The sequence below is a fragment of the Capra hircus genome, chromosome 19 (assembly GCF_001704415.2).
Source record: "Capra hircus breed San Clemente chromosome 19, ASM170441v1, whole genome shotgun sequence".
In the NCBI taxonomy this organism is placed as follows: Eukaryota; Metazoa; Chordata; class Mammalia; order Artiodactyla; family Bovidae; genus Capra; species Capra hircus.
The window spans coordinates 38,189,796-38,203,340 of record NC_030826.1 but is presented as its reverse complement, the minus strand read 5'-3'; the positions used below and the strand labels follow the sequence as shown (position 1 = coordinate 38,203,340).

The following is a 13,545-nucleotide window of genomic DNA, read 5'->3' as shown; positions in this document are numbered from 1 at the left end:
TGCACGTAAATTCTGGGTCATTATCAGACGGTAGGGATGAAGGTAGGCCAAACCTGGGGATAATTTCTGTGAGGAGGATTTGGGCCACGGTGTGGACCCTTTTGTTTGTGGTAGGAAATGCTTCTACCCATCCCCAAAAGGTGTCCACATGGACCAGGAGGTATCTGAATCTCCGAACCAGGGGCATATGAGTAAATTCTGTCTGCCAATCCTGTGCTGGGAGGCTGCCTCGCATTTGATGGGTTGGAAAGGGTGTAGGTTTAATGTTGGAACTGGGATTACATTGACATGTCTGATAGGAGCGGGTAAGGTTATCTAAATATTGTTGGTCAGCAGTCGACATGGGGAAGTGGTTACTGAGGAGGAACTGTTGGAGTGTCTTGGACGAGGGATGAAAGAGTGAGTATAGATAAGAGGACTTCTCTGGTGGTGGGAGGTTGGATGGAGTCAGGGCTAAGATGACAGGGGACTGGAGGGAAGGATGGGACAGGGCTATCTCCTTTGCCTTCCGGTCTGTGGCATTGATATGAGACTTCCCTTTTGATGTCCCCTACGGTAGAGGATGGTGGCTTTGTTTGGTAAGAGTGTGCCTTTAGGAAGTTTGTGGATCAGGTCTGAATTAATAGTGGGGGATCACTTGGGTTAGGAAACCTCTTTCTCTCCATATTAGGATATTTGAGTGAAGTATGTTATAGGCATATTTGGAGTCTGTGTGGATGTTAACCCTTAGATTTTTAGCCAGAGTTAAAGCTCTGGTGAGAGCTATCAGTTCTGCCTGTTGGAAGGTGGTGTGAGGTGGCAGAGGTGAAGCTTCAATTGTCTGGGTCCCGTGATTGTGACGAAGGTCCTCCTGGATGATGGCATATTCTTCTGCAAAGGGTGGGGATTTTTGAGAGCTGCCATCAACGAACCAGTGTGGTGGGTCTAGGATGGGCTGATCTGTTAAATGTTGGAAGGGGTTTTGGGTAAGATCTACCCTAGGCTGCAGCTATGTAGGAGGGGGTCTGTTGTAGAGGATGTGGGTAATAAGCTGGCGGGGTTAAGGGGAGGGTCGGGGAGAATGAGAGCAGAGGGTCGAGGAGAAAGGCATGTAGGACCTGTACCCTGGAAGAGGGAAGGGAGAGAAAAGCCTGATGTGATAGCAAGTCTCAGAAGGTGTGTGGAGAACAGACTGTTAAAGGGGCATGCCTAGAGTTTATTTGCTTCAGGTACGAGCGCTGCAATAGCAGCCACGGCCTGTACACAGGGAGGCCATCCCTGGGTCACCATGTCCAGCTGTTTTGACAGATAGGCTATGGGAGCCCAGGTGTCTCCGGCCCACTGACATAGAAGTCCCAGGGCCTGTCCTTGGTTGGAGTGGGCAAAGAGAAAGAATGGTCTGGTGTAATCTGGCAGGTGGAGAGTTGGCACTCAGTGGAGGCTCTTGGTGAGCTAGCGAATAGGATTGGACAGTGAGGAGGGGTTAAAGAGGGGCTCACCCAGACAACCTTTAGTTGCCTCATAGAGCGGCTTTGTAATGAGGGAGAAGTTAGGGATCCAGCTACGGAAAAGGTTTAGGAGGCCGAGGATAGACAGGAATTCCCTTTTTGTTTTTGTAAGTGGACAATTAATCAAGGCCTGGATTCTATCTGGGAGAATAGTTCTTTGTTGGTGGGATATGGAGAGCCCCAGGTCGGTGACGTCTGTCTGTACTACTTGCGCCTTGGATCGGGACACCCAATAACCCCAGGACCCCAGGGCCCCAAGGAGTTTGGCAGTATGTTGGAGGGCAGAGTTTTTGGGTTGGGCTACAAAGGAGCTCATCTACATATTGGAGGAGATGACTCGGGGCTAGGTCGAGTGTCTGTAGGTCCTTTTGTAAAGACTGTCCAAAAAAGTGCGGGCTGTCTCTGAACCCCTGGGGGAGAACTGTCCATGTTAGTTGTTGGGAAACATGAATCTCGGGGTCTTGCCAGGTGAAGGCAAAAAGGGGTTGGGAGAGGGGGAGGAGGGGGATGGTGATAAAGGCATCTTTGAGATCTAATACCGTGAAGTGGGTTGCAGTCGGGGGTATCGCAGACAGAAGGGTGTAAGGGTTAGGGACTACTGGGAATGTCGGCATGATGGCCTCACTGATTTTTCACAGATCCTGGACCAGTCTCCAAGAGTTTAGTCCCTTCCTTACTGCCAGAATTAGGGGTGTTGTGTGGTGGTGAATGGGTAGGAATTAAGATGGAGACTTTGAAGATGGTCTATGATAGGCTTAAATCCCTTGTGGGCCTCCAGGGTGAGAGAGTAATGTTGAGTGATTATAGCTGAGGGGTCTTTTAGGGTAATGTGGAGTGGGGGATGATGTTTGGCTACGGACGGGTGATCAGTGTCCCAGACTTGGGGGTCTAGGGCGGGTAGATCCAAAGGAAGGTCAGGGGTGAGGGATAGGGACAGTCCAGGTGCCGTCTGCATGTAGAATATAGAGACACTATTGGGGAGGGGGTATGGTAATAAAGACCCCAATTTGGATAACAAATCTCTCCCTAGGAGTGCCATGGGACACTGAAGCATTATGAGGAATGAGTGTATGAGGGTCGATTTTCCAAATTGACAGAGTAATGGAGGACTGATTTTGGGCCTTAAGGGAACTCCAGTTCAGTTCAGTCGCTCAGTCGTGTCCGACTCTTTGTGACCCCACGAATCGCAGCACGCAAGGCCTCTCTGTCCATCACCAACTCCCGGAGTTTACCCAAACTCACGTCCATCAAGTCACTGATGCCATCCAGCCATCTCATCCTCTGTCATCCCTTTCTCCTCCTGCCCCCAATCCCTCCCAGCATCAGAGTCTTTTCCAGTGAGTCAACTCTTCGCATCAAGTGGCCAAAGTATTGGAGTTTCAGCTTCAGCATCAATCCTTCCAATGAATACCCAGGTCTGATCTCCTATAGGATGGACTGGTTGGATCTCCTTGCAGTCCAAGGGACTCTCAAGAGTCTTTTCCAGCACCACAGTTCAAAAGCATCAATTCTTTAGTGCTCAGCTTTCTTCACAGTTCAACTCACATCCATACATGACCACTGGAAAAACCATAGCCTTGACTAGATGGACCTTTGTTGGCAAAGTAATGTCTCTGCTTTTGAATATGCTCTCCAGGTTGGTCATAACTTTCCTTCCAAGGAGTAAGCGTCTTTTAATTTCATGGCTGCAATCACCATCTGCAGTGATTTTGGAGCCCCCCAAAATAAAATCTGACACTGTTTCCACTGTTTCCCCATCTATTTCCCATGAAGTGATGGGACCAAATGCCATGATCTTCATTTTCTGAATGTTGAGCTTTAAGCCAACTTTTTCACTCTCTTCTTTCACTTTCATCAAGAGGCTTTTGAGTTCCTCTTCACTTTCTGCCATAAGGGTGGTGTCATCTGCATATCTGAGGTTATTGATATTTCTCCCAGCAATCTTGATTCCAGCTTGTGCATCTTCCAGCCCAGCGTTTCTCATGATGTATTCTGTATATAAGTTAAATAAGCAGGGTGACAATATATAGCCTTGACGTACTCCTTAACCTATTTGGCACCAGTCTGTTGTTCCATGTCCAGTTCTAACTGTTGCTTCCTGACCTGCATATAGGTTTCTTCAGAGACCTCCTTTATTGTGAGTTCTGAGTCTTGAGTTGGGCCAGAGTAGGAAATTAAGAGAGAGAAAGTAGCTCCAGTGCCTACTATAAAGGAGATCTTTTCACCAGCCACTACCCCACCTAACCTGAGTTACAAGCTTGTGTCCAGGACACGGGCCTCGGGGCTGGAACCCAGGTCCCGTCATTGGAACAACTCTCATAGGGCTAGGCTGGGGTTCCGGGGAGAAGTGGGGATCTCTCCAGGGGCTCCAGGGCATCCCTGTGGACATTCCACTCTCCAGGTCTGGGAGGTGGGGACCTCCCCAGGAGTGCCAGGGAATCCCTGGGGACAGTCCATTTTCCAGTGTCCCCATCAACCACAGTTTGGGTACGCTTTTGTGGGGGGGAGGATCGTGGGTTTAGGCATGTCTTTGCCCAGTGGGCTGACTGGTTGCATCGGAAGCAGGGTCCAAGGGGCAGGTCTTAAGTCCTGGTCTGAGATGACTTGGGCCGGGCTGATCTCTTCCCTTAATTGCTGCTGCCAAAAAGGCATATTTAGCTTCTCTCATGGTCTTTTTCTCTCGTAGCCGCCTCCTATCATTGAACACCTTGAAGGCTACTTCTAGAAGGTCTCTTTGTGGGTGGTCTCGGCCCTTCTCTAGTTGTCGAAGCTTGCGTCTAATGTCAGGGGTGGACCGCCTGGTGAATTGAACATGAAGGTAGAGTAACCCAGCAGGGGTGGTGATATCTAGGTTGGTATACTTCTAGACTGCCTCTGTGAGGAATGCCAAGAATAAGGCTGGATTTTCATCTGTCCCTTGGGTGACTTCCCTGACTTCATCATAACTGACATGGATAGGAGTATTTTTCTGCTTTCCTTCTAGAAGGCAGGTAGTCATTTGATTGAATCTCCTGATACCTGGGTCACCGGCTGGTACGTCCAGCGGGGATCTAACTGAGGCACCGCCTCATCAGCAGCTGGGCTATCCCGGTCTTGGTTATGTAAGGGATTAGCATGGGCTTTCACTGCTTCCCAGACACGGTTCTTTTCATCTGGGGTGAGAGTGGCATTTAGGATATAATATATGTCATTCCATGTGAGGTTATAGGTCTGGGAGAGTCTCAGGAATTCTTTTCTGTATCTGGTAGATTTTCAGAAAATGATCCTACCTTTTCTTCTATCTGATTCATGTCTGACAATGAAAATGGCACGTGCACTCAGCTGGGGCCCTCTGGTCCTGCCACTTCTCTCAGGGGAAACATGTACTGACCCTGTGGCGGGGGGACCAGGGCAGGGGAGGGGGAGTGGGGGAGGGGTCGGGAAGATGGGGTAGTGGGGTTGAGGGAGAGTCAAGAGAGGTTTCAGAGTCAGTAGGTGAGCTGGATGAGGGGGAAGGAGAGGGTTGGAGGTGTGGCTGGTAGGGAGGGGGCTGTCAGTGGGGTCAAACTCCAGGGATGCAGAAGGTCACCACCGGGGGTTAACTGAAGAAGAGCCCTTTTCTTTGGGAGGCAAGGTGCATAGAAGGACCTTGTGGGTGGAGCACACCTTACATAGGTAGGACCAGCTCCGAAGGGCCCAAAAGGCTTGGGTATACGGGACCTTCGACCACTTGCCATTCTGTTTAAGGAAGTCAGTGAGATTTTTAAGAATGTTAAAGTCAAATGTGCCAAATTCAGGCCAGCGATCTTGACTGTCCAATTGGTATTGAGGCCAGATCTGTATAGAGTTGTTTTAAACGGTTAGCTTTGAGTTCAGTGAGTAAGAGTGGTTTGAGATTTTTGAGAACACAGGCCAGAGGGGAATCTTTTGGGACAGACTGGCCAGATCCCATAATTGAAAGGCAAGCAGAGGCTCCCACTGGGAGTTCGAGTTGTCACCCATAATAACAGGCGTTATGAGAAGAGAGCTCTGTGTCGAGGTGGAGCGTCCCTCACTGTTGCCTACAGAGTGGTCCTGGGCCGGGGTCCCCGGGACCCGGAGAGGACTGGGTTCTAGGGCACCTCTAGAACACCGTCCAGATCTTACCTTAATCTAGGGACCAGCTTGAGTGGAGTGTTGCATGTAGAGCAGTCGAATGGCAAGAGTTCCCTATTCCAGAGGTTGTCAGAGAGAAAAGGGGATAGAGCCGGAGGCCTGTGGGTACGTAAAGCACCAATAAAGCCTTAGGACAAGGCTTGCAGCACTCACAAGGGCACATGGCATCCCTGAGGGGAACTTATGAGCCCTGGCAGAAAGTGAGTTCACGTTTCCAGATTCCAGGAAAAGGGGAAACAATAGAGGGAGAGCGAGCGAGAGTGAGACATGAGTGCCTCGCCCTCTCCTGGGTTTCGGCACCAAGAATGTAAGGTAGTGCGGGCTGAGGCAGAAAAGAAGAGACGACCTCAACGGAGGTAGGTTACCTTTATTCAGGCAAGAAGGGGTGACAGTCGGCCTAACAACCAGGCTGAGCAGGAGAGGGATCAGGGAGGCTTCATATTTAAGGGGAGATTTGTGGAAGTGGTAAGGGAAACGTTATCAGGCGGGACATTTTGGGTAATCTTTGGTTGAGATGGCATTTGTAGTTGAACAGGGGGTGGGAGGTTTTGGGCAGGAGGCGAAAAGTAACAGGTAGATGCAACTGGAGCATCACGGTAGAGGCCTGGAGCATCAGGGCAGGACTTAAAAGTTCGATTTTGTTTTCCCAGAAGTTAGATGATTTAGCCAGGGCCTTTGAGACCGTTGTTTTCTTTTCTAGGCCCAAGGACTCCTCCAGATGCAGTCATTCAGTCAGTCAACAAGCATGTACCATGTACCTACTATATATCAAGCAATGTGCTGGGAGTGGAAGGTGCTGTGGTGGACAAGACAAATACAGGGACTTTAGCGGTGGAGAACAGGTTAACTTTACAAATTAGAAACGGGGAGAAAGTGACAACTTAGGGCAGGAAGAGGCTGAAAGTGGTTGGAAACAAGGCAGGTATCACCAAAGGAGAAGCTATGTCCAGGTGTACCCATGGAAGAGATTCTTCTCCTGGTTGATGCTGAGACCTGCAGCTGGAACCACCTGTCCACCCTGGCTTCGTGGAGATCGTAGCAGGTAGGATGGGCAGGGGAGAAACTCAGGAAGAGGAGGGACAGGAATGAGTACAGGTGAAGGTTATAGACTATTCATAGTGGTTTACCTGAGGACCCCACCAGAAAACATCTTTGGGCTGACCAGCAGTTCTCTAATTTGGCTGCCTGTTGGAGTAACCTGAAGAACTTAATACCCCCACCAGGGTTGCACTCTCAGAGATACTGATTTTCTTGGCCATGGTTTAGAATTTATTAAACAATCTCTAGTGAATCTAAAGAGCACCCAGGGGAAAGCAGGCATTAGGAGCTGGCAACCTTGCCTGTCCTCTCTGTAGAGTCTGGGGGCCATCTGCGGGAAGCGATCTGTGGGAAGCCAAACTGTGTGATGGCTTTAGTGTGTTCTAAGTGAGGCTCAAGGACTCCAAGGGTCCTGGCAAAAGTACAACGGGGTCTTCTCCTTAGCAGGCGCCCCCTTCCTCAGCTGTACCTCTGGTGGAAACAAGAAACATGGTGGTCTTTAAAGGAAAGAACCATTTAAACTACTCAAAACTGCTGCCAAATTCTTTGAAGTTTTTGCACCCTGCCCCCAACCCACATATGCAAATCCCTCCCGCTTCTGCTGGCTTCATGACAGGGCTTCTGGGGTGGAAGAAGTTTCCTCTGACTTCATGACGGGGCTTCTGGGGTGGAAGAAGCACAGCGGCCCCAGCTTTCATCTCATAAGAGGTCTGGCAGTAGCCCAGCAGGAAATTCAACCCCACCTCACCCCTCAAATCCCTGCACCCTAAAGTAGCTGACTCATGGAACCCAGGCGGAGTCCTTGGCTCAACAGTGAAGCAATCTTACCTTGAATAAAGGCATGGGAACAGACTGTACGGTCTACATAAACAAGTCATATGTAGATGTAATTGTATGCAAATATTCATTCTTTAGCTCAGCATACATTTCCTGCCAGTCTTCTAGTCCTGGCCTCAAACCTTCCACTGCAGCCCACAGTCTAGGAGAGAAGTCAGAAGAATGAAATTGAGTAATGCAGTGTGAGAGAGTGAAGAAGCCCTTTGCCTGTGCCAAGAACAGCCCAGAGAAGGAAAATGATCTGGCTTAGCAGGAGATCAAACTTTGAGCAGGTTCTTGAAGGATGCATAGGCGTTTACCAGGAAAAAGGAAGGAAAAAGACAGGAAATGGATGAGTATGTGTTTAGGAACTGTGGAACCTTTTCTTGAGGCAAAAAGGTAGGATTATGGAAAGAGAATAGGATGGCAGAGGGAAATGAAACATGAAAGGTACACAAAGAGTGTGAAGGCCATTGCTTGCCTAGAAAGGAGTATGGACTTTTTATCTAGAAGGGCGAAGGGAGCCAATGAAGGATCTTAACTGAAAAAATGAATTCTTTTGAAGCCCTAGTTTTTCAAAGGGGTAGCCTGGAAGAGACTAGCAACAATCATTCAATAATTACAATATACTGAGCATTCTGCTCTGTATTTTATTACATCAACCCTTCATGATAATATTATTCAAACTGCCAGCCATGATCAAGAAAAGAAAGTAAGGGAAAGGATAAAATAGGAGGTTGGGATTAACATATACACATAGGGCTTCCCTGGTGGCTCGGATGGTAATGGTCTGCCTGCAATGCAGGAGACCTGGGTATGATCCCTGGGTTGGGAAGATCGCCTGGAGAAGGGAATGGCTACCCACTCAAGTATTCTTGCCTGGAGAATTCCATCGACAGAGGAGCCCCGACGGGCTACAGTCCATGGGGTCGCAAAGAATTGGGCATGATTCAGCAACTAACACTTTCACTACTATATATAAAATAACAACTTCCCTGGTGGTACAGTGGTAAAGAATCTGCCTGCCAATGCAGTAGATGTGGGTTTGCTCCCTGGTTTGAGAAGATCCCATGGAGAAGGAAACGGCAACCCACTCCAGTATCCTTGCCTGGAGAATCCCACAGACAGAGGAGCCTGGTCAATGGGGTTGCAGAGTCATACACAACTCAGCGACTGAACATGCATGCATATATAAAATAGATAACCAATAAGGACCCACTGTATAGGGAACTATACTCAGTAATTTGTAGTAACCTATGAGGGAAAAGAATACACACACACTGTGTATGTATTTCAGAAGGAATACATTCCTTCTGAAAAGGAATACACACACACACACACACTCACATATATATATATATATATATATCTGAATCACTGTGCTATACACCTGAAACTAACACAATACTGTAAATCAACTAGACTTCAATGTTAAAAAAAAAAAGGAAAGGAGGGAGAAAGGGAGGGAAGAAAGAAAAAGATTGGACAGGACAAAATACATCAATGGATCATGGTAGGAAGGGTTAAGTATTGTTTTTGTAAAATTTTATCATCCACTCACAGGAGTGTAAGTGTACTGGGTAAGAATGCAAATGTATTTCTCACTGTGGGGTTATGATTAAAAAAAAAAAAGGAAAGTCCTGCTGTAAGGTGTAGGTGTGAGCAGCCTCATTTCACAGATGAGGACATAAGATGCACGGAGTTTCGGTACCCTGCCTCTCCTGTAAGTAGGCCGTGCGAGTTTCGAACCCAGGCTGGTCTGACACCAGAGTGGATTCCCTCTCACTAACGCGTTCCAAAGTTACACATCTTACAGGGAAGAGAAACCTACCCAGGTCGCGCCTGCCAAGTGCTGTACTCACAGCGCTTCATTCAAGGAGGTAAGTGGGGGCAGAGGCCAATTCTGTCCACCAGAGGCGCTCGTTAGAATGCATATTTCTGTCGTGCGCCGGACACGAGAGGCAGTCCTAGAATCTTTTAGAGAGCTTCAGGTGATTCTGATACCCACGTTGGCAGGTTGATGCAATAACCAGGTGAAGATTATGAGGGATTTGAACTGAGACGGTGAAAATACTTTGCGAAGTGTCACGCAGCCCCAACTCCCGCTATTGTGCCTGCCGCCAATGTCTCACTGACAAAGTCGCCTGGAGGCTCACTTCCCTCTTCAGAAGCGATGAAAGGTAAAAAATTGAATAAAACGCTGGTGACTTTCAACTCACCTGGCAACGAGTTGAATAGCGGAAGAGCGAGACGCCCCTACCACACCAGGGCGACGCTGGATTTAGGCTCAAAGTAGATGCTATTTATAGGGCATTTGTCGGCCTCACCCTGAGGACTTTTGATTGGCTTTAGGGCAGATCTATCACTCATCTTCTGGATTAGAGGTGGGTGGAAGGTCAACCACGACCAATACAAAACCACTCCTTAGCTAAGCCCCTCCCCATCTAGCTTCCTGTTGCTGTCCATCAAACACCTGGTAGGTGGGACTTTGCCTCCCTTCAGTTGGCTGGCGAACATGTCGTTCACTCTTCAGTAAGCTTCCGGTTGGTGCCCGCTACCGTCCGTCAGTGACATTTCACAGGTCTATTGGCCAAGCCAACGTCGCTCTAGATGACTCTCTTTGATTGGTTGATAGTGCTGTCGGTCCCCAATGTACCGAGCTCTTATTGGTGAACGCTGCCGTCGCTCGGGCGGTGGCGGGCTCCGGGATTGGCGGGTGCTAGGCGGGCGGTGTCAGGCTCTCGGTGGCGGCGGAGGCGGCGGAGGCCAGGGAGGAAGATGTCGTAATGAGCGGTGGGTCCTGACCGCTGCCGGCGGGGTCTTCCCGGCTCTCAAGGGTTGGGAAGACGGGCAGAGGCCGCAGGGAGAGGGAGCCGGGACTGGGGGTTCCCCCCTGGGGCCGGACCTGGCGCCGGGGCCCGGCTCCGGTAGGGGCGGGGAGGGAGGATTCCCGCCCGGAGGAGGAGCGGGGCTGGCCAGCCAGGCGGAGGCACCCGGAAGGGGGCGTTCGACTCCCCGCCCCCTCGGAGCCCGCTAGGCGGGAGGGAGGCGCTTCCGGGGCTGGCGAGAGGAGCGGGCATCCAGGGCAAACCTGGCACCCCGTCTGCCTGGTCGCCGGCCCACCTGAGTGTTTCCTGGCCCGGGGACGTTGTCTGGGTCTGCTCTGAGGAGGCGGTCGGGCTCCCTGTGCGCTTGTCCTGTGTTCCGGGACCCTCTTGCATTCTGACTCTAAGTGCCCACCAGCGATTCAGTGTTCTCCCGACTGCGGAGAGGGGCGGGGGAATACTTGAAATTCCGACGGCGCCAACACATGGGCACTGATGGGCGTGGAAGCCAACGTAGTTCTCTGGGTAGAAAGTCTAGAGATGGTGTCAGGACACTAGGGCGCTCCCTAAGTAGATGACCTCTCGCCTTAGACTGAGGAGTGGGCAGAAACCTTTTAATATTTTCACTTGCATCTTTGAGCTTCCAGCTAGATAATGTGTCAACGCTTAGCAGAATTGTGAGACGTTTAAGAACTTGTGGACAGAACTCCCAGCCTGTTGCCTGATATCCCATGGGGGTGGGGAGCTTGGAACTGCCGAATCCCAAAGGCCGGGAGCAAACCTAATGAATGACACAAGAAGTGAAACAAAATGGGTATTTCCTTTCTTCACCCTACCTCCATTCTCATTGCTAGCTTATGATTCTCAGCCTTCTACCCATGCTTCTTGGCCTATGTTCTGGGTGGCTTTCTAATTTTAGATGAAAAGGAATTGTGTCTTCTCCTCCCAGCAATTGAGAAACTTGTCCTCACGGCATTCCTTGGTTTTGATTCCAAGATACTGTCATGTTTAATTGTTTCTTAATTAATTTGATCCAGGGGGTCTCAGTCGGGCTTTTCTCAGTGCATATTATCCCGAAGTTTGTGTCTTCTTCTGAGACTACTTCTTGCTCACTTACTCGTTGCTTTCTTAGAGAAAGGGAGGGAGGAGCTGATGAATCTGCTTTAAACAGTTAATTGACCCATGGTCACCCATTACACGAGTTTCACTGCAGACAAGAGTGATGACTGTTGGGCAGTACACTGGCGTGCCCAAAACTTGCATGCTGTACCTCAGAAGGCATTAAGTATGACAGTGGAGGACTAAGTGTTGAGTGGGTATTTTGGATAAGATTTTTCAGGCTAGAACATTTAGGGTGTTGGCCAGCTCATAGAGAGGCTTTGAAGGGAATGAATGTAGATTCCACACCATAGGAGTAATTTAGATTTGATAGCATAAAGAAACCTGTTGTCTGCAATAATGAATATAACTGCAGTGTCTTACTTTGTTTTAAATTCTTGTGTGTGATGAAGGGGGCGAATCTGTCAGACAACCTATCAATTGGGCCAATGATGTCAGTGTTCCAGTGGCTTCTCAGTTCAGTTCAGTCACTCAGTCATGCCTGACTCTTTGCAACCCTATGAATCACAGCACGCCAGGCCTCCCTGTCCATCACTAACTCCCGGAGTTCACTCAAACTCATGTCCATCGAGTCGGTGATGCCATCCAGCCATCTCATCCTCGGTCATCCCCTTCTCCTCCTGCCCCCAATACTTCCCAGCATCAGGGTCTTTTCCAGTGAGTCAACTCTTTGCATCAGGTGGCCAAAGTATTGGAGTTTCAGCTTCAGCATCAATCCTTCCAATGAATGATCTCCTATAGGATAGACTGATTGGATCTCCTTGCAGTCCAAGGGACTCTCAAGAGTCTTCTCCAGCACCACAGTTCAAAAGCATCAATTCTTCGGCACTCAGCTTTCTTCACAGTCCAACTCACGTCCATACATGACCACTGGAAAAACCATAGTCTTGACTAGACAGACATTTGTTGGCAAAGTAATATCTCTGCTTTTCAATATGCTATTTAGATTGGTCATAACTTTTCTTCCAAGGAGTAAGCGTCTTTTAATTTCATGGCTGCAGTCACCATTTGCAGTGATTTTGGAGCCCCCCCAAAATAAAGTCTGACACTGTTTCCACTGATTCCCCATCTATTTCCCATGAAGTGATGGGACCAGATGCCATGATCTTCATTTTCTGAATGTTGAGCTTTAAGCCAACGTTTTCACTCTCCTCTTTCACTTTCATCAAGAGGCTTTTGAGCTCCTCTCCACTTTCTGCCATAAGGATGGTGTCATCTGCATATCTGAGGTTATTGATATTTTTCTCAGCAATCTTGATTCCAGTTTGTGCTTCTTCCAGCCCAGAGTTTCTCATGATGTACTCTGCACAGAAGTTAAATAAGCAGGGTGACAATATACAGCCTTGACATACTCCTTTTTCTATTTGGAACCAGTCTGTTGTTCCGTGTCTAGTTCTAACTGTTACTTCCTGACCTGCATATAGGTTTCTCAAGAGGCAGGTCACGTGGTCTGGTATTCCCATCTCCTTCAGAATTTTCCACAGTTTATTGTGATGGCATAGTCAATAAAGCAGAAATAGATGTTTTTCTGGAATTCTCTTGCTTTTTCCATGATCCAGCAGATGTTGGCAATTTGATCTCTGGTTCCTCTGCCTTTTCTAAAACCAGATTGAACATCTGGAAGTTCACAGTTCATATATTGCTGAAGCCTGGCTTGGAGAATTTTGAGCATTACTTTACTAACATGTGAGATGAGTACAATTGAGCGGTAGTTTGAGCATTCTTTGGCATTGCCTTTCTTTGGGATTGGAATGAAAACTGACCTTTTCCAGTCCTCTGGCCACTGCTGAGTTTTCCAAATTTGCTGGCTTATTGAGTGCAGCACTTTCACAGCATCATCTTTCAGGATTTGAAACAGCTCAACTGGAATTCCATCACCTCCACTAGCTTTGTTCGTAGTGATGCTTTCTAAGGCCTACTTGGCTTCACATTCCAGGATGTCTGGCTCTAGGTGAGTGATCACACCATCGTGATTATCTGGGTCATGAAGCTCTTTTGTACAGTTCTTCTGGGTATTCTTGCCACCTCTTCTTAATATCTTCTGCTTCTGTTAGGTCCATACCATTTCTGTCCTTTATCGAGCCCATCTTTGCATGAAATGTTCCCTTGGTATCTCTAATTTTCTT

The 13,545-nt window shown here is 48.6% G+C and overlaps 1 protein-coding gene and 1 long non-coding RNA gene across 3 annotated transcripts in view; one reads left to right on the top strand and one right to left on the bottom strand.

Moving 5' to 3' along the window:
- LOC102171816 lies at positions 5,971-9,811 on the bottom strand. Of its 2 annotated transcripts, none has more exons than XR_310799.3 (3): positions 9,695-9,811; positions 7,488-7,638; positions 5,971-7,130 (listed from the first exon to the last, which is right to left on the bottom strand). It is a non-coding gene; the product is annotated as an uncharacterized LOC102171816 (long non-coding RNA). The 2 variants fall into 2 exon arrangements; XR_001296898.2 differs by lacking the exon at positions 9,695-9,811 and adding an exon at positions 9,307-9,679.
- Positions 10,130-13,545, top strand: part of SP2 (Sp2 transcription factor) — a 30,566-nt gene continuing 27,150 nt past the window's right edge. Inside the window, exon 1 of the mRNA XM_018064952.1 lies at positions 10,130-10,268. Within this exon, the coding sequence (XP_017920441.1) occupies positions 10,262-10,268 (7 nt within the window). The 5' untranslated portion in view covers positions 10,130-10,261. The remainder of the gene's footprint in view (positions 10,269-13,545) is intronic.